Source organism: Pseudonaja textilis, chromosome 13 (genome assembly GCF_049901715.1).
Source record: "Pseudonaja textilis isolate UNSWEBS1 chromosome 13, rPseTex1.2, whole genome shotgun sequence".
NCBI lineage: Eukaryota > Metazoa > Chordata > Lepidosauria > Squamata > Elapidae > Pseudonaja > Pseudonaja textilis.
Window position 1 is genome coordinate 19,361,795 of NC_142002.1, and position 16,571 is coordinate 19,378,365.

The 16,571-nt window shown below is 52.1% G+C and overlaps 1 protein-coding gene across 3 annotated transcripts in view; it reads left to right on the top strand.

Annotated features, from left to right (window-relative positions):
- The window catches only part of SIN3A (SIN3 transcription regulator family member A), a 30,758-nt gene extending 21,430 nt beyond the window's left edge, over positions 1–9,328 (top strand). For all 3 annotated transcript variants that reach the window (XM_087941656.1, XM_087941654.1, XM_087941655.1), the window contains exons 14-21: positions 876–1,059; positions 1,928–2,489; positions 3,915–4,084; positions 5,240–5,413; positions 6,676–6,768; positions 7,176–7,270; positions 8,520–8,727; positions 9,077–9,328. In XM_087941656.1, coding sequence (XP_087797782.1) covers positions 876–1,059; positions 1,928–2,489; positions 3,915–4,084; positions 5,240–5,413; positions 6,676–6,768; positions 7,176–7,270; positions 8,520–8,727; positions 9,077–9,307 — 1,717 coding nt within the window. In that variant the 3' untranslated portion in view covers positions 9,308–9,328. The remainder of the gene's footprint in view (positions 1–875; positions 1,060–1,927; positions 2,490–3,914; positions 4,085–5,239; positions 5,414–6,675; positions 6,769–7,175; positions 7,271–8,519; positions 8,728–9,076) is intronic.
- Positions 9,329–16,571: the final 7,243 nt, after the last annotated feature.

A 16,571-nucleotide genomic window follows, 5' to 3' on the forward strand; every position in this document is an offset into this window, starting at 1 on the left:
CCGCACCCTTAATTAACTAATTACATTGCAGTTTGGTGCTTAAAGCTACAAACACTTAAACCTCGGTTTATATATTTATTCACCCAAACCTAGTTGGTGTATCCATATACCCAACAGGGTGAGCCTCCTCACCTCCAAATTCAAAGCTATAGGTGCCCGTTGAGAAAGACTTAGGAGCCCTTACATCTGGCTAAGAATTAATAGAATTGATCATCTGGCACGTTTAGTCCTCTTGATTCCAGAGGAACTGAGACTTTCCTAACTATCCCAAAGCAGATGTGCCTCTAAAACGGTGTTTCTCAACCTCTGGACGGCTTCAGCCTACATCTACGCATCTTAAAAGTTGCCAGGTTGAGAAACGTCGATCCAAACCACGGCTTGATAACCGAGAAGGCCGGCATTGGCGGGTTTCTTCAAACCTGGAATCTTCAGAGACATCAGCCTTGCCGGTTGAGAATAAGATCAGTTGCGATGCTTACACATCGGGCTGGTGCCAAATTCATACAGCTGGATTTTAGGCACACCTGTTGGGCCCTGGCCCTATTTCTGGAGGTCTCAGGAGCCAGAACTCAACTGGTGAATCTCACAACTCACCTGGGAGAATTACGTTAAAAGTTCTCCTTTCCAGCTCCGTTCTACTGGGATTTGATTTATACTAGAAATAGCCATTCTGATGTAGGGAAGGGATGGAATGAATGGGTAGAAATGAACTTCTCCAGTTCCCCAGGAAAGGAGACCACAAGAACACGTGAGGGCATGCTTTCATATTGCCGGATTCCCCCACATCTGTCAGGTGGAATATGATCGGTCCACCCGATGTCCCAAGCCAAGAGGTCTCTCTCCTCACGCGCTCTCTTCTTCGTCTTCCGGCTTAGGTTGAAAATGAAAGAAGAGGAATGGCGGGAAGCCCAGAGGGGATTCAACAAAGTGTGGCGGGAACAAAACGAGAAGTACTATCTGAAATCCCTGGACCATCAAGGCATCAACTTCAAGCAGAATGACACCAAGGTCTTGCGATCCAAGAGTCTGCTCAGCGAGATTGAGACCATTTATGACGAGGTAGGTTGACAGATGACACCAAGCGTTTCTTCCACTGTAACTTTCAGATTAACGGGGCTTTGAGAACATCGAAGAACGTCCAAGGGCGGTAGGAGAGAAGGTTTTCAGGTTTTCCTTTTGCTTGGGGCTACAGTTGAGGGAAGCCGTAGAATAATCTTGTAGAAAGAGGTTGTCCTTCGTCAGCAGCAATTTGTAGTTAGAGAGGGAGGGGGAGAGAGAGAGAGACAGATGAATAGACAAAAGAGGGGGAGAGAGGCAGAAAGAGAGGGAGAGATAAATAGACACAAAGACGGGAGGAAGAGAATGAATGAGAGAGAGAGATAAATAGACAAAGAGGGGGAGGAAGAGAGGCAGAAAGAGAGGGAAAGAGATAAATAGACAGAAAGACGGGGAGGGAGAGAATGAGGGAGAGAGACAGATAAATAAAAGGGGGAGAGAGAGAGAGGCAGAAAGAGAGGGAAAGAGATAAATAGACAGAAAGATGGAGAGGAAGAGAATGAATGAGAGAGATAAATAGACAGAGGCAGAAAGAAAGGGAAATAAATCGACACAAATACAGGGAAGGAGAGAATGAATGAGAGGGAGATAAAAGGGGGAGGAAGAGAGAGGCAGAAAGAGAGGAAATGATAAATAGACACAAAGACGGGGAGGGAGAGAATGAATGAGAGAGAGAGAGAGAGAGATAAATAGACAAAGGGCTGGAGAGGAAGGGAGGCAGAAAGAGAGGGAAAGAGATAAATAGAAGCAAAGACGGGGAGAGACAGAAAGACAGAAAGAGACAGAAAGAGAGATAAAAACACAAAGAGAAGGGGGAGAGAGAGAGAGGCCTTGAGGTCGAATTCAGACTGTTCGTTCCCTGGGCTTTCAGAGGCAAGAGCAAACCTCGGAGGACAACACCGGCCCTCACCTCTCCCTGGCCTACGAGGACAAGCAGATTCTGGAGGACGCCGCCTCTCTGATCATCCACCACGTGAAGCGCCAGACGGGCATCCAGAAGGAGGACAAATACAAAATCAAGCAGATCATGTACCACTTCATCCCGGACCTTCTCTTCGCTCAGCGCGGGGAGCTCTCGGACCTGGAGGAGGAAGAAGAGGAAGAGATGGACGTGGACGAGAACTCCGGGGCGGTGAAGAAGCACAACGGGGTGGGGGGCAGCTCCCCCAAAGCCAAACTGCTCTTCAGCAGCACGGTGGCTCAGAAGCTGCGCAGCCTGGACGAGGCCTACAACCTCTTCCACGTCAACAACAACTGGTACATCTTCCTGCGCCTCCACCAGATCCTGTGCCTGCGGCTGCTGCGGATATACAGCCAGGCCGAGCGGCAGATCGAGGAGGACAGCCGGGAACGAGAGTGGGAGCGGGAAGTGCTGGGGGTCAAGCGAGAGAAGAGCGACAGTCCGGCCATCCAGCTGCGCTTGAAAGACCCCAGTGAGTGTGTTCTGACCCACCTCCCCAAACACGAGAATCCCTCTGTAGTTGAAGCAACGGTTGCTTTAATTGGGGGCGCCGGCAGCCCCGGCAAAAAAATTTCTCTCTCAATGCCGGCTGGCAAGTCTGTCCGGCAGGGAGACTAATAGTTGTCTGACACACTTATTCATCTCTGCCCCCTCCCTTTTATCCCCAGAGTGAGGGCGGGGCTTTGCTAGCACTGGCTCTTCCGTCCCAAGGACCGGCCCATAGATTTCCACTGCTCTCCTCTCCTCTGCCTTCTGCGCATCCGTGCGTCAGGCACTGAGCCAGCTGTTCCTCCTCTTCCTTATCAGCCACCTCCAGACCTGGGGGCTGTTGACTCTCCCTCTGAGGGCTGAAGGGCGGCCCAGGATCTCTGCCCACCTCTCTCTGCCAGCTCCTCTCCCTCTTCCTGCTTGGAGCTCTCAGGTTGCCTTAATGCTGACCCTGACTCCCACACCACCTCCTCCTCCTCCTCCTCCTCCTCTGATTTGGCTGCTGGAGGGACCGGCGGCCAACAGGCCACAAGAGAGTGTCTCTCTCGGGCTGGGCAGATGGGCAGCACTGGGGGAGTGCAAAGTAGTCCTCGGCTTAACAATCGGGCACTTGGCACAGGGGTCTCCAACCCTCCCCCCCCCGGGCCACGGACCAGCCACCAGGCTGCGGCAGGGCTGAAACCGGGCCGTGCCACCAAGCAAAGCCCCATCCGTGGGACGCAGGTAAAACCACTTCCCCTCCTGCCCACGGGAAAAATCCTCTCCCCACAGAACTGGTCCCTGGTGCCCCAAAAGGTTGGGGGGGCCGCTGGCTTAGCGACAGCTGGAAGTTACGACAAGACCCCCTCAGTGGGCCCCTTATAGGACCCAGTTCCGGTGGGTGGGTGGGAGGGAGGGAACCTGGGGGCGCCACAGTCACGTGAGCGTAGTTTGCTTTTCTTTCTTCGGCCAAGAAGCCCTCGGGGTGCTTGCAAAACCAGAAGAGAGCGTAACGACAACGCTAAAGCGTACAGCCAGTAAAATGCAGGAAGTAAAAACGTTATCCAAGGGATGCATAATAATAATAATAATAATAATAATAATAATAATAATAATACTGCAGCCACCCACCTTATTTAAGGCGTTTTTGGGGGGGAAGCCGGCCTTTGTTTCTGGTTCCTGGCAAAGCCGCCCGATGGCAAACGTCGGCTTCGCTGAACCAGGGCCCTGAAAACGTGTGCGGTCGAATCAAGCTTTGCAACTCAAATGCGCAGGCAACCGGCCTTCCAGGTTCTCTGCTGCTTGCATTCCAGCGTGGCCTCCCTGGCAGGGCTGACGCTTCCCCTGCAGAGCCGTTCTAATGAGCTTGTTCTACACCTCTCTCCTCCTCCCGTTTCCCTCCTTCCTCCCCCCCCCGTCCCCGTTTCAGTGGACATTGAGGTGGAAGACTACTACCCGGCGTTTCTGGACATGGTGCGGAACCTCCTGGACGGCAACATGGATTCCTCCCAGTACGAGGACTCCCTGCGCGACATGTTCACCATTCACGCCTACATCGCCTTCACCATGGACAAGCTCATCCAGAGCATTGTCAGACAGGTGATTCGGGCAGGGGAGGCAAGAGAGAGAGAGAGAGAGACGTAGGGGGAGAGGAAGAGAAGAAGGGAAGAAGAGGGAAGAGGAGGGAGAGAAGAGAGGGGAGGGGAAAGGGAGAGAAGGAGGAGGAAAAGGAGGGAAGAGTGGGGAGAGAAGAGAGGGAAAGGGAGAGGAGGAAAGTTGGGGAAAGGGAGGGGAGAAGAAAAGAGGGGAAGGAAAAGGAGAGGGAAAGGGAGGGTGCGGAGGGAAAGAATGGAGGGGAGGGTGGGTGGAAAGGGGGAGGAGGAGGAGGGAAAGGGAGAGAAGAGAGGGGAGGGGAAAGAAGAGAGGGAGGAGGAAAAGGAAGGAAGAGTGGGGAGAGAAGAGAGGGAAAGGGAGAGGAGGAAAGATGGGGAAAAGAAGAGAGGGAAAGGAGGAGAGAGGGAAAGGGAGAGAAGAGAGGGGAGGGGAGAGGGAGGAGGGAAGAGTGGGGAAAGAAGAGAGGGAAAGGAGGAGAGAGGGAAAGGGAGAGAAGAGAGGGGAGGGGAGAGGGAGGAGGGAAGAGTGGGGAAAGAAGAGAGGGAAGGGAGGAGAGAGGGAAAGGGAGGGTGCGGAGGGAAAGAAAGGAGCGGGAGGGTGGGTGGAAAGAGGGAGGGAGGGAGGGAGGGGAAGGAAAAGAAGGAAAGAGATTGGGGAGAGACAGGGAAAGACAAGGAAAGGTGCGTGTGGATATGTGTATGGGGGGTTGAAAGAGAGATGGGGGTGTGGGTGGGAAGAAACGCCAGGCATCAACTTCCAAAGCAGAGGGGGCCACAGCCAGAGGTCAGGGGGCTTCCGGGACGTTTAAGGTGCTCCTTAGCCTCCCCCCAAACTCTGCAGCAGGCCAGTCGCGGCCACTGCTGGGCTGCACCCCGTCGCTTCTAACGGCCGCCTTCTGGATCCAGCATCTGCTCCGCTCCGTGCTCTGTTTGCCCCGGGGCAGAGGGAACAGAGGTTACAAGTTCAGCAGAGAGAGATAGCTTTGCCCGGGCACGCCGCCCGCTGGCCTCGGGCGTAGTAGCATCGGTACCACGCGGCGGAAGAAAGCGCGCACCTGGGGTTGGAGCTTCCAAAAAGTCATCTTGATGTTCTTTTCTCTCTGTCTCTGTCTCTCTCTCTCTCTTTTTTTTAACTTTTCAGCTCCAGCACATCGTGAGTGACGAAATCTGCGTGCAGGTAACGGAGCTCTACCTGTCTGAGAGCCACAACGGTGCCACGGGAGGGCTGCTGAGCTCCCAGTCCTCTCGCTCCCTGGTGGAAACGGCCTATCAGCGCAAAGCCGAGCAGCTGATGCAGGACGAGAACTGCTTCAAGGTACGCCAGGGTGGCCAGGCAAGAGCCTTGCCGGCCTTTTTGAGGGGCGAGAAATGGAGAGGGTGGCTTTTGGGGGGGGGGGAAGGGCGGGGGGGTTTTGATCTTTTCCCTCCCAGCGTGCAAAGGTGCGTTTAATACCCCACCCCGCCCTCCGAGTCCCGTTTATCGAACTGTTTCTCCGGGCGTCTCGTACAATCGGCAGAGGTGCAGCCTTCGGGGGCTGAGATGATATAGAAGGTTTTTTCTGGGCATATAATCGGAGTTTGTCTCGAGCGATTAAAAGAACGCCAGGTCTTTGTGGAAACTGGCAGGCTTCCTCAACGGTGGCAGGGGCTGGGCGGAAGGCGGGGCGATTTTGATGGAAATGCAACGAAAGGCTGCTTGGAGGATTTAATGGCTGGCAGAAGCTGGGAGAAACACGCTCCTCCTCTTCCTCCTCCTCCTCCTCTTGATGCACCCATTTTCCCTGGAATCTTTTCAGTTTCCCCTTCCCTACAAATAATCCCTCTCCTCTCTCTCTCTCTCTCTGCCCCTCCTCCCCCAGTCAATCTGAGCTTCCCCTAAAAGCGCAACTTTTTCCTCTTGCTTTAAGCTGACAGTCTGTTCTTTGATTTTAATCGCGGGTTGTGACTCGATGCCAGGTTCCTTCGGGGCAAAATATCGCCACTGTCTCTCGACGGAAGCTTAACGTGCCAGCGATAAAATGCGCGGGGCCGTTGGCTTCTGGCTGCCTTTTCCTAACCGAGCCCCGCGGCTAAGCTGAAGCGTTGCCTGTTTCAATAACGCCCTTGTCCAAATCCAGGTGTCAGGGCTCCGGGCGTCACCCCCGTTTTTAAATCGTGAGCCTCTAGCCGGATCTTTCAGAGCTTGATTTATGATTTAGTGAACATGCCGGCGCTACCTGGGTGAAGCCGACTCTGAAACACATCATTCATTTCGCCCTTTGACCTTGGTTGTATTCACATTCTCCAATGGGACACCTCCCTAGCCCAGAGTCATCAATCATGCTCTCCAGTTAGAATTTTGCACTGCCAGAAACTTCGGTTGCCTCGAAATGATCTAGGAAAACATTTAAGGAATGCGCTACTTCCCCTCCTCCCTTTCTGGTGGCAACTCTTTAAAAGACCAGAGAAATATTTGACGAGTTGATATTGGGTTGTGATTCACAGCACTTATTTGAGAGGGGGGCGGTATTGTTTGTTTTTTTTTAACTCTGGAGGCCCTTTAGCCAGCATTGTGAGCCTGTGTGTTTCGTCGTGTAGATGATGTTCGTTCAGAGCAGAGGCCACGTTCAGTTAACCATTGAACTGCTGGATACTGAAGAGGAGAACTCCGACGACCCTGTTGAGGCAGAGGTAAGGGTGGGCTGTGCTCCATCGGCAGTCCTGCCGCGTTCTTGTTCCGATTTACACACACACACACACACACACACACACACACACACACACGGTTTTTAAAAATGGGGAAGCCTAACCCAGCTGGGATGGCCTTGGGAGCCAGCAGGAAGAGCCGCAGGCTAGACTCAAAGGTATCTCAGCCCCCAGAAGGGAACGGAGCGTGAGAAAGCATCTCAGAAGGGATCGTCTCCAATGTTGTGGAACGTCAGAATAAAGGAAGGAAAAACGCTTGGCAAAGATTCCGTTCCTGCAGCAGCCTCGGCATAAAGGGGGGGTTAGAATGTCCCACAGCAGAAAACCTGCCTTTTTTTCCTCCCCCTCCTTCCCCTTAGAATAATTCATCATCTCTTGGTTCCCCTTTTCAGCGTTGGACGGATTACGTGGATCGCTACGTCAACTCGGACTCCACGTCTCCTGAACTGCGGGAACAGCTGGCCCAGAAGCCGGTATTTCTGCCCAGGTGAGACAACGGAGCCCGTTCTTCACCCGTACCTGAAAGCACCCATGCGCTGTTTGGAGGCCTGCGTTGCCTCTAGCCGTGGTCCCGTCCGGTCCCCCCCCACGCTGCTGGACTGGGGGAGAGGGAAATGATGGGAGTCCTTGATGCTTCCTTAGCGTGATTAAAGGTTTTCCGAAGGGATAACACCATTTAGATTGCTTGTTTATGAGAAAGAGGGTGAAGACGGCTCCTCCTCAAGGGTTTCCAGAGGCTAGGTTTCACGGTGCAAAGACTGCTCCAGTTTGGTGAGATTTCACTCTGTGGGTGATGGAATGATAAAGGAAGCAGCTTAGAAGAACCTCAACGTGTCTGTCTTGGTTTTTGGAACCTGATTCCTCAAGCTGGGTGGTTTTTCCTGCAGGTATTTGGGTAACATCTTCGGCGATCGCGAAACCTCTGCCGTAGAAACACCAAGCGCAGAGAGAGTACCAAGAACCCCATAGCTCAATCCTGACCTCTACAGCAGGGGCAGGATTCAAATTTTTTAACAACCGGTTCTGTAGGCGTGGCTTAGTTGGTGGGCGTGGCTTGGTGGTCATGTGACTGGGTGGACATGGCTTGTTGGCCATGTTATGGGCTGGGCGCGGCCAACTCAATATCACTCACATCGAGGAACGCATCTCCTCCCCTGGACGCTCCTGACTGTGGGGATGCGGCAACAGTCATAAGTGTGAAAAAGGGTCATAAGTCACTGTTTTCAGTGCCATTGTAACTTTGAATGATCACTCCACACAAGCAAAGTACCAGCAAAGGAGGGAAAAATAACTCCAGAGAAGTTCCTGAGACAGGAAGTCTAGTCCTGCCAAGAATGTAATAAGGGTTAATAGGCAGTTTCTGTAAGCAACCCCAGAATGTTTCCTTCCTGCCTTCCTTACAGGATTAGTCCAGTAAAAATTTCTTCTAACAACCGGTTCTCCGAACTGCTTAGAATGTTAACAACCGGTTCTAGCGAATAGGTGCGAACTGGGACAATCCCACCGCTGCTCTATAGAGATTCTCTTCTTTTGTCATGGGGGCAATTGCTGGCTCGGGGGCTCCATGGGGCAGCTACCAGTAAGGGCCTCCCAGTTCCCAGACGTCCCTGTCCTCTGTGAGTCAAGCCACCCATGCTTGACTCTCTCGCCCACCCCCCAGCAGAAGCTGTGGGGTGGGTTTCTTCAGGCAGACCCTAATTCCAGCGTTGGTCTCTCTCTCTCTCTCTCCTTCTCAGGAACCTGCGGCAGATCCGGAAGTGTCAGAGAGGTCGGGAACAGCAGGAGAAGGACGGCAAAGAGGGGCCGGGCAAGAAGCCCCTGGAGAACGTGGAGAGCTTGGACAAGCTCGAATGCAAGTTCAAGCTGAACTCCTACAAGATGGTTTACGTGATCAAGTCGGAAGACTACATGTACCGGAGGACCGCCCTGCTGCGCGCCCATCAGGTTGGTCCAGAGAGGGGGGAGCCCATGAGCCCCGTCCTCTTGAGGGGTGGGGCGGCGTGTACATCTAGGGAAGATGGTCGTTGGGGGGGCTGGAAGGGCGGAAGGACCATGATGGGTGGGGGCCACCCCGTGCAATGGTCAAGCCAAGCTACGCCACAAGACTCAGGGTGGGAATGTCCACTTCTTTCCCTTTGCTCTTGGTGGGGGGGGCTCCTTTGGGGAGGTTTTCCTTGGAATTGAAGACCACCCTGGCTGTTTGGGTGGGTTTCTGCTGGCTCTGTCCCCCTCTGTAGAGCCGGTAGCTCTGAAGGCGTCTCCCTCTAACTCTCCTCCTTCCCCTCCCCTGCAGTCCCACGAGCGAGTCAGCAAGAGGCTGCACCAGCGTTTCCAGGCCTGGGTGGATCGGTGGACGAAGGAGCACGTCACCCGGGAGATGGCCGCCGAAACGAGCCAGTGGCTCATGGGCGAAGCCCTGGAGGGCCTCTTGCCCTGCACCACGACTCGCGAGGCCGAGGACTTGCATTTTGTGAGCATCAACAAATACCGCGTGAAATACAGCACAACCTGTAAGACGCCCTGAACGCCGGTGCTGCGGGGAGGGGGGAAAAAAAAAGGGAAAAAACTGAAGCGTGTTTGGTGGGAGGGGAGGGGAGGAGCATCCCCCCGCCCACACACACACACACACACACACACACACACACACACGCGCGCGGAGAGACCGCGGGGAGGGGCAGTGCGGCGCGGGCAAAATGAGGACGGCTCCCGCTGCCCGCTTCCTCCTTCCTCGCGCGGCTCCGTGACCCGCCACTCCCCGCGACTCACTCCGCCCGCAGACGTCCCAGGGGCCCGTTTTCCCCTCGGTCTTGTGGCACCGAAAGCCAGGCCGGCCGCCGGGAGCGCCCACATCGGCCCACGCGGGGGCCCGGAAGGTCCGTGAGTCGCCCCCCGAGGGGAGACGCACCTCGGCCTCTACGCACCAGCAACAGCCCTGATCCTTTGGGTGCTATTGAGTAGCTCGACCGGGACTCGGGTGCGTGGCGTATTATACCCCCCCCACCTTCTCCCCCTCCCCTCCCCACCTCCCTCCCTCCCTCCCCCAAAAGACACGAGTTTTAAGGCCAGAATCTTTTAAGGAAGACGCCAGAAGCGCAGCGTCCCTCGTCTCGGGACTTGGCGGCAGACTTTTTGAAAACTTTTTGAGCCGCTTCCTGAGTTCTGCAGACCACCTGGGGGTGGGGAGGGGGAGTCAGACCCCCCCTACCCCGCTCAGTGGGTTTCGACTTTTCCTTCTCATCCGTTGCGTTCCTGTGACCAGGGACTCCCGGCGTCCCTAAACCGATTTAAGATCAGTCTGTTTTATCTAGTGCCAGTGGAACTACCATTTTATTTGAGTTTTATTATTATTATTATTATTATGACTATTATTATGTTTTGTACCTGCTTGTTTACTAGGCTCTTAGTGCCATGCACCAGCTGTTCACACAAACACACTCTTTCTCTCTCCCTCCCTCTTTCTCTCTCTCTCTCTCTCTCTCTTTCTCTTTCTCTCTCTCTCACACATACACAAACTCTTCTCAGTCACACATGCACGCTTTGACAATAGCAGCCACAAAAACGATTTTAATCCGGTTCTTCGCCTTCCGCTCCCCATTTCCTGGTTGGTTTATATATTTTTATTTTTTTTGGTTTGTTGGTTTTTTGGTTTTTTTTTTTTTGTAAATAAATGTACATATTTGTCGAATTTTTTTTTCTTTAATTAAAAGAATTAAGTGTGCTTCATGTGCTAGTACAACTCTTACTAGCCTTTTTTTTTTTTTTGGAGTTACCAGATGGTTTCAGGGGTTTTTAAGTACGTCACCAGCGAGGGCGGCGAAGTCATTTTGTTACACTTCCTACCAAAGGGAGTTGGCCTTGTAATGCTTTCATGTGAAGGTTGTTTCTCCTTTTTCTTTTTCTTCTTTTTTTTTGTAAAAATAAATGAAAAGACCCCCACCCCCACCCCCCTCCGCCTGCCAGATACACACACACACACACACACACAGATAACTAAACAATAAGGAGAAAGATCTTAGTTCTTCCTGGGGGGAAAAAAAGAGAGAGACGGGACTTGCCTGGACCTGTTGCTCTGTTCTGAGAGGTTGCTTGGGGCAAGAGATCTACTGGATCTACTCCTCAGGGAGAATCTACCTGACCTGTCAGGGGGACAAAAGGGAGAAGCACCTTGAGGACTGGTGGGGGGGAGTGAAAACCAGGGGTGCGAGAGCACACACGCGTACTGCCGCTCAACACATTTCAAGCCGCTGTTTGGTAGACCAACATAACCGTCTATCTACCCTCCGTTTTTTAAAAATCTCTCTCTCTCTCTCTCATTTTGGGTGGGTGGCTTTTTAATCCACCAACTGGGTCTTCCAGCCCAGCCCAATATCCCCCCCACCTTTTGGGGAAACGGGGGTGGGTGGGCTGGGCTCCCTCGTTGAGGCCGCCGGGGCTTTTTGTACGTGTTTCTCTGCAGCCAAATCAAAACCCGGTTAAGCGACAAAGCGGCGTTTTAACGGAGCTGGCATTCCTCCTCCGTGCGTCTGGGCCGGAGGCAAAGGGCGTATTTGCAAAGCTGCCCTGGCCTTTTGTGAGCAGTCGGCGGCTTTGCGCTGCACATGGGGTGCTGGGCTTTGCTTAGACACAGAGGCGCACCCCATTCACACACACACGCACACACACACACAAACACACCCCATTCAGTCCGGCAGTCTCTCAGAACAGTCTTGTGATGGTCCAAGGCAACGGGACGGAAGGGAGATAATTTGCGGGAATTCTCTCGCGCTGCTGGAAAAGGGGGGTGGAGTTGGAAGGGGCAGCGGGGTGGGGGTGGGAAGACTCCCAGGGAAGAAAACGGGGCACAGCAGCAGCTCCTCCGAGCCACAATCCAATAAGCAAAATCTTGAGTATGCCAGCAATAAACTGAACCTCCCCCGAGGCTCCTGCTCTGGCCTTGTTTAATAAGAGAGGTTGGGAAGGGGCATTTTTTTTGGGGGGGGGGGTGTCTCGGCAGGGCGATTGCGGAGAGCCCCACGTGGCTTGTGAGCTTCTTCCCTCTGGCGCTTCTCCCCTGCCACTTTCTGGTGGTCTTCCAAAACCACGAAGGTCCCTCACCCTGGTTTGCTTCCACGAATGTTAGCCCAAGATTTTCCTTTAGCAGGGCAGGAAAAACCAGGGCCGAAGCCCGCGGTTCCCGGGGGATTGGGGGGGCAGGATCTCCTTCAAGGCTACCCAAACCCCAGACCTCCCTCTTGTGTGTGTGGGGGGGGTCTTTCCCAATGTTGCTTTCCTCTTACTCCCCCCACCCCCGTCCCAGTCCTCCTGGTGTCTGACATCTAAGATCCAAGGTTCAATCCTGGCTTGTGCCAACAGCAACACAAGGTGTTCCTTCTGATTTTAAAAATGGCTTTCGTATTCTGTAATGTGCTTCTTCTTCTTCTTCTTCTTCTTCTTCTTCTTCTTCTTCTTCTTCTTCTTCTTCTTCTTCTTCTTCTTCTTCTTCTTCTTCTTCTTCTTCTTCTTCTTCTTCTTCTTCTTCTTCTTCTTCTTCTCCTCCTCCTCCTCCTCCTCCTCCTCCTCCTCCTTCTTCTTGTCCTCTTCCTTCTCCTCCTTCTCTTCTTCTCCTCCTCTTTCCTTCTTCTTCTTTCTTCTCCTCCTCAGCCTAATCATCTTGCCCTTCTCCTTTTTCTTCTCCTCCTCCTCCTTTTTTTCTCCTTCTTTTTGCCACCTATTCATGTGATGATTTCTATACAGATGTTGTAAACTTGACTGTAGTGCAGTATGTCCATTAAACTATCAGGGCTACTTGTGTACCAATGTGGGTTGTCCTTCGTGGTCACTCCCGGTTAGCCACGTGGATCGCAGCTGTCTCTCCTCGCTGGGATCTGGTCAGGTCTCCTTAATTCAGATGCAGCTCCTCCGGTGCGCCCAGGACTTCGGCGCCAGCAACGCTTCCCCTCCGGTTCCAAAGCTAAGATAGTTCGACAAAGAATGATGGTTCTGGTTTTCTATGCTGCTGAGGTAGAAGCTCACGTATTCCTTCAGTTCGTTGACGCTAGCCATGCCAATAGGTTCTCTCACCCCACCCCGAGCAGGGAAACAATGAGTAGAAGGTGCTGGGGTCCAAGTTCAGAAACCCACCTAAGACCATCCGTGTCTCGCAAAGCAAGGGGTCTCCGACCTCGGCACCTTGACGACGTGTGGACTTCCAATTCCCAGCTATGCTGGCTGAGGAATTCTGGGAGTTGAAGTCCACAAGTCATAAAGGTGCCAAGGTCGGAGACACACACACCCCCATCATTAAAGAACAACAACAACCCAGAACCGTAGGAAGGCAGCCCGGCCCAAGAAACACAAACTTTCATTTCATTTGGTCTTGTTGGAGCTTCTCTACCTGTTAATTTTACTTCCCGGCCCCACCTGAGGGATTGATTCTCCAGGGTCCCTCTTCCTTAGACGTTCCAGACTTTAAAACAGGCTACATTTGGGTGCAAGGTTTTTTTTTTTAATCTCTGGCTTCCTGTCATTTTCTTTTTTAAACAACATTGGTGTTAGCTGTATCTAAACCGTGATCCTAGCAAACCTGAGCTTTTGGTTGCAGACCTTTCATTACCCGACTAGGTGACACCTTCAGCGGTCGGGTGGTGTTGATAGAGATCATCAGGGACTGATTATGTTAGCTTGTTGGCTCCCGAAATGTCTGCAAGCAAAGAAACCAAGTTCAGGGAGCACCAAGGACGCCACGGCACAAGCTGAGCTCGAGAAACCTTCTCTTCCGTTGGAGCTCAGCAGTTGCCTTCAGATCCGTGGCTTCCCTTCGTCGTTCTACGGTCACAGCGCTGGAGCAGTTGACCCATGTGGGGAATGTGCCCTAAAGATTACTTGTATGGAGCGTGGATAAGATACCTAAACTGGATGAAGCAGTGGTGGTGTTGTACGGGTTCAGCCCGGTTCTGCCAAGCCGGTACCAGTGATGACCAGTGGAGACCGAACCATTTGTCTCCACCACTCTGCTGTTGGGTCCACCCACCCGCCCGGGCTACTATACTCACCTTTATCCTGTAAATTTGAAGCACAGCTGCTTTGCACGGCATTCACGGCAGCTGCTGAAGCAACCGGGATCGTGCAGGCTTGCAGAAGGCGAGTTAGAACACCTCTGTGCCTGCACAAAGGGCAGAAGTGTGCATGCAAAGTGCGCGCGCGCAAAGCATACCCACCAAGCCACGCCCACCGAACCAGTGGTAACAATATTTGAATCCCACCACTGGGATGAAGACATTCATGCAGGGGTGGGATTCTCCAGTTCGCACCTATTCGCTAGAACCGGTTGTTAACATTCTCAGCAGTTCGGAGAACCGGTTGTTAGAAGAAATTACTGGACTAATCCTGTAAGGAAGGCAGGAAGGAAACGTTCTGGTGTTGCTTACAGAAACTGCCTCTCCGTTAACCCTTATTCCGTTCTTGGCAGGACTAGACTTCCTCTCTCAGGAACATCCCTGGAGTTTGTTCCCCCTCCTTTGCTGGTACTTTGCTTGTGTGGAGTCACCATTCCAAGTTACAATGGCACTGAAAAAAGTGACTTATGACCCTTTTTCACACTTACGACTGTTGCAGCATCCCCACGGCCATGAGAGGCCAGGGGAGGAGATGTGTACCTCGATGTGAGTGATATTGAGTTGGCGACGCCCAGCCATGTCCACCCAGTCACATGACCCCCAAGCCACGCCCACAGAACCGGTTGTTAAAACATTTTGAATCTCACCCCTGCATTCCTGTTCTTAAAAGGAATTGGGTAGGCCTAGTCTAGTGAAAAGAAGGACTTAGGAGGGACAGGAGAGCGGCCTTGCAGTATCTGAGGGGTTGCCACGAAGGAAAAACTGGGTCCATCTCCAATTCTCCAAAGAACCGACGGATGGAAACCGCTCCAGGAGAGAAAGCAACCTAGAACGTCCAACCATGAGAGCAATTAATCCACGGAACCCCTTGCTGCTAGAGGTTGTGGCTGCTCCATCCCTGGAGGTTTTTAAGAAGAGGCTGGACACTCATTTGCCTGAAATGGTAGAGAGGATTTCCTGCCTGAGCATATGGGGGGGTTGGACTAGAAGATCTCCAAGGTCCCTTCCAGCTCCTGTCCCTCCGTTAAAAGGGCATTTGAGAGAGTGCCTGTCAACGGACTTCGGGTTCCGAGACGCTGAAAAGCTAGCAAAATTCTCCCTTATTTTTCTCCCCACATTCAGCTCACCAGCTGAAAGGGTTTAAATAAGGACTTTGCCAGCAGTGTGTGTGTGTGTGTGCGCGCGCACACCAAATGTCGATAAAAGAGTTCATCCCGTGTGAAAGCAGCAGCTCCCATAAACTTCAGCGTGCTAACTCATGTGTGCACCCGGGTACAATGTGAATCCAAGAGCAATATTGTTTCGTTTGCCTTGTGAACAGAGTCAGGGTTGTTCTCCTTCTCTCTCTCTCTCTCTCCCTCTCTCTATCTCTCTTTCTCTCTCTCTCTCTCTCTCTCTCTCTCTTTCTCTCTCTCTCTCTCTCTCTCTCTCTCGAAGTTGAATCCATTTGGAAATATTTGTGAATCCTTTGCAGATCGTTTTTTGTTTTTTTCCCCCTTGGCAAAATGTGAACATGTGAAACAGCCATGCAAAATCTGGCCCGGTGTCCTTCTCTCTTAATGAGGTCAGCTTCTGAGGAGCATGCTTGGCGTGAACACACACACACACACACACACACACACACACACACACCATAAAGCATAATTGCTTAGTTCAAAGTGTCCATAAAATTAACGCGGCCTGAATGAATTCAGACTTAATTTAACAGGCTGCTGCCTCGGCTGTGAACATGTGCCCTGCAACAATGGCCTTCCAAATTAGCCACGAAGGGCTTTTCCCTTTTTCATGAAGGATTGGGGTCGAAGGCAGAAGAAGCAGTCGCTTGTCCGAATGAGGAAATGTCCCACAATTAAGGGAGCTGCCATTTCGGTATGAATGTTGCCTTTAAAATAATAACGATAATAATGAATAGGAAAATATTCGCCGAGCTTTTGTTCTGCGGCCAAGATTCAGAGAGACCTCTGGGAACTTCCTCTGGTTCCAAAGAGTTTGGTGGTGAACTGGATAGTTCCCATAAAAATTAAATGGTTGATCAAATGTGTTTTTTTCCCCCCATGCAAATGTCTTGAAAGAGACACAGGATCTGGGGAGGCCCACGCTCACCCCCAAATCCTTGACCCGGTACTAACAGAGTTCCTAAAATAGTTTTCAACTTGAAAGCTTCTAAGTGATAGAAGCAGATAATGGGGGAAAAATAACTGCTTCAATTAGATCGAAGGCAGGTTTTTGTTGGGGTCTCTATGGTTTTTTCCAGATTATGATTCTCATCCGTTGCTCACAGCAAAATGTATTGCTCAGCCTGGAAAAGAGGAATCCTACATTTGCGCCTTAAGGAAAGGCCACAAGCGTGTTGAAAATTAGGGGAAATGTGTCCTTAAGTTGCTGGTTTTCTACATTCAGGGAATTTTTTTTGTCTAAAAGGCTGTTCTGCACAGATGAACCTAACTGGGTTTTTTTTGGGGGGTCCTTGGTACTCCCTGAGCTTGGTTGTTTTCTTGCCGACGTTTCATTTCCAAAGTAGGTAACATCACCAGTGCTGGAAGGAAAGAGGGTTTCGCTCCTTTCTAGCCTGGATGATGTTACCTAGTTGGGTCACGAAACGTCTTCAAGAAAACAACCAACTTCGGAGAGCATCAAGGGACCCCACAGTTGAACCCTGAGCTACAAATACTCTCTCCCAATGAATCTTTCCAG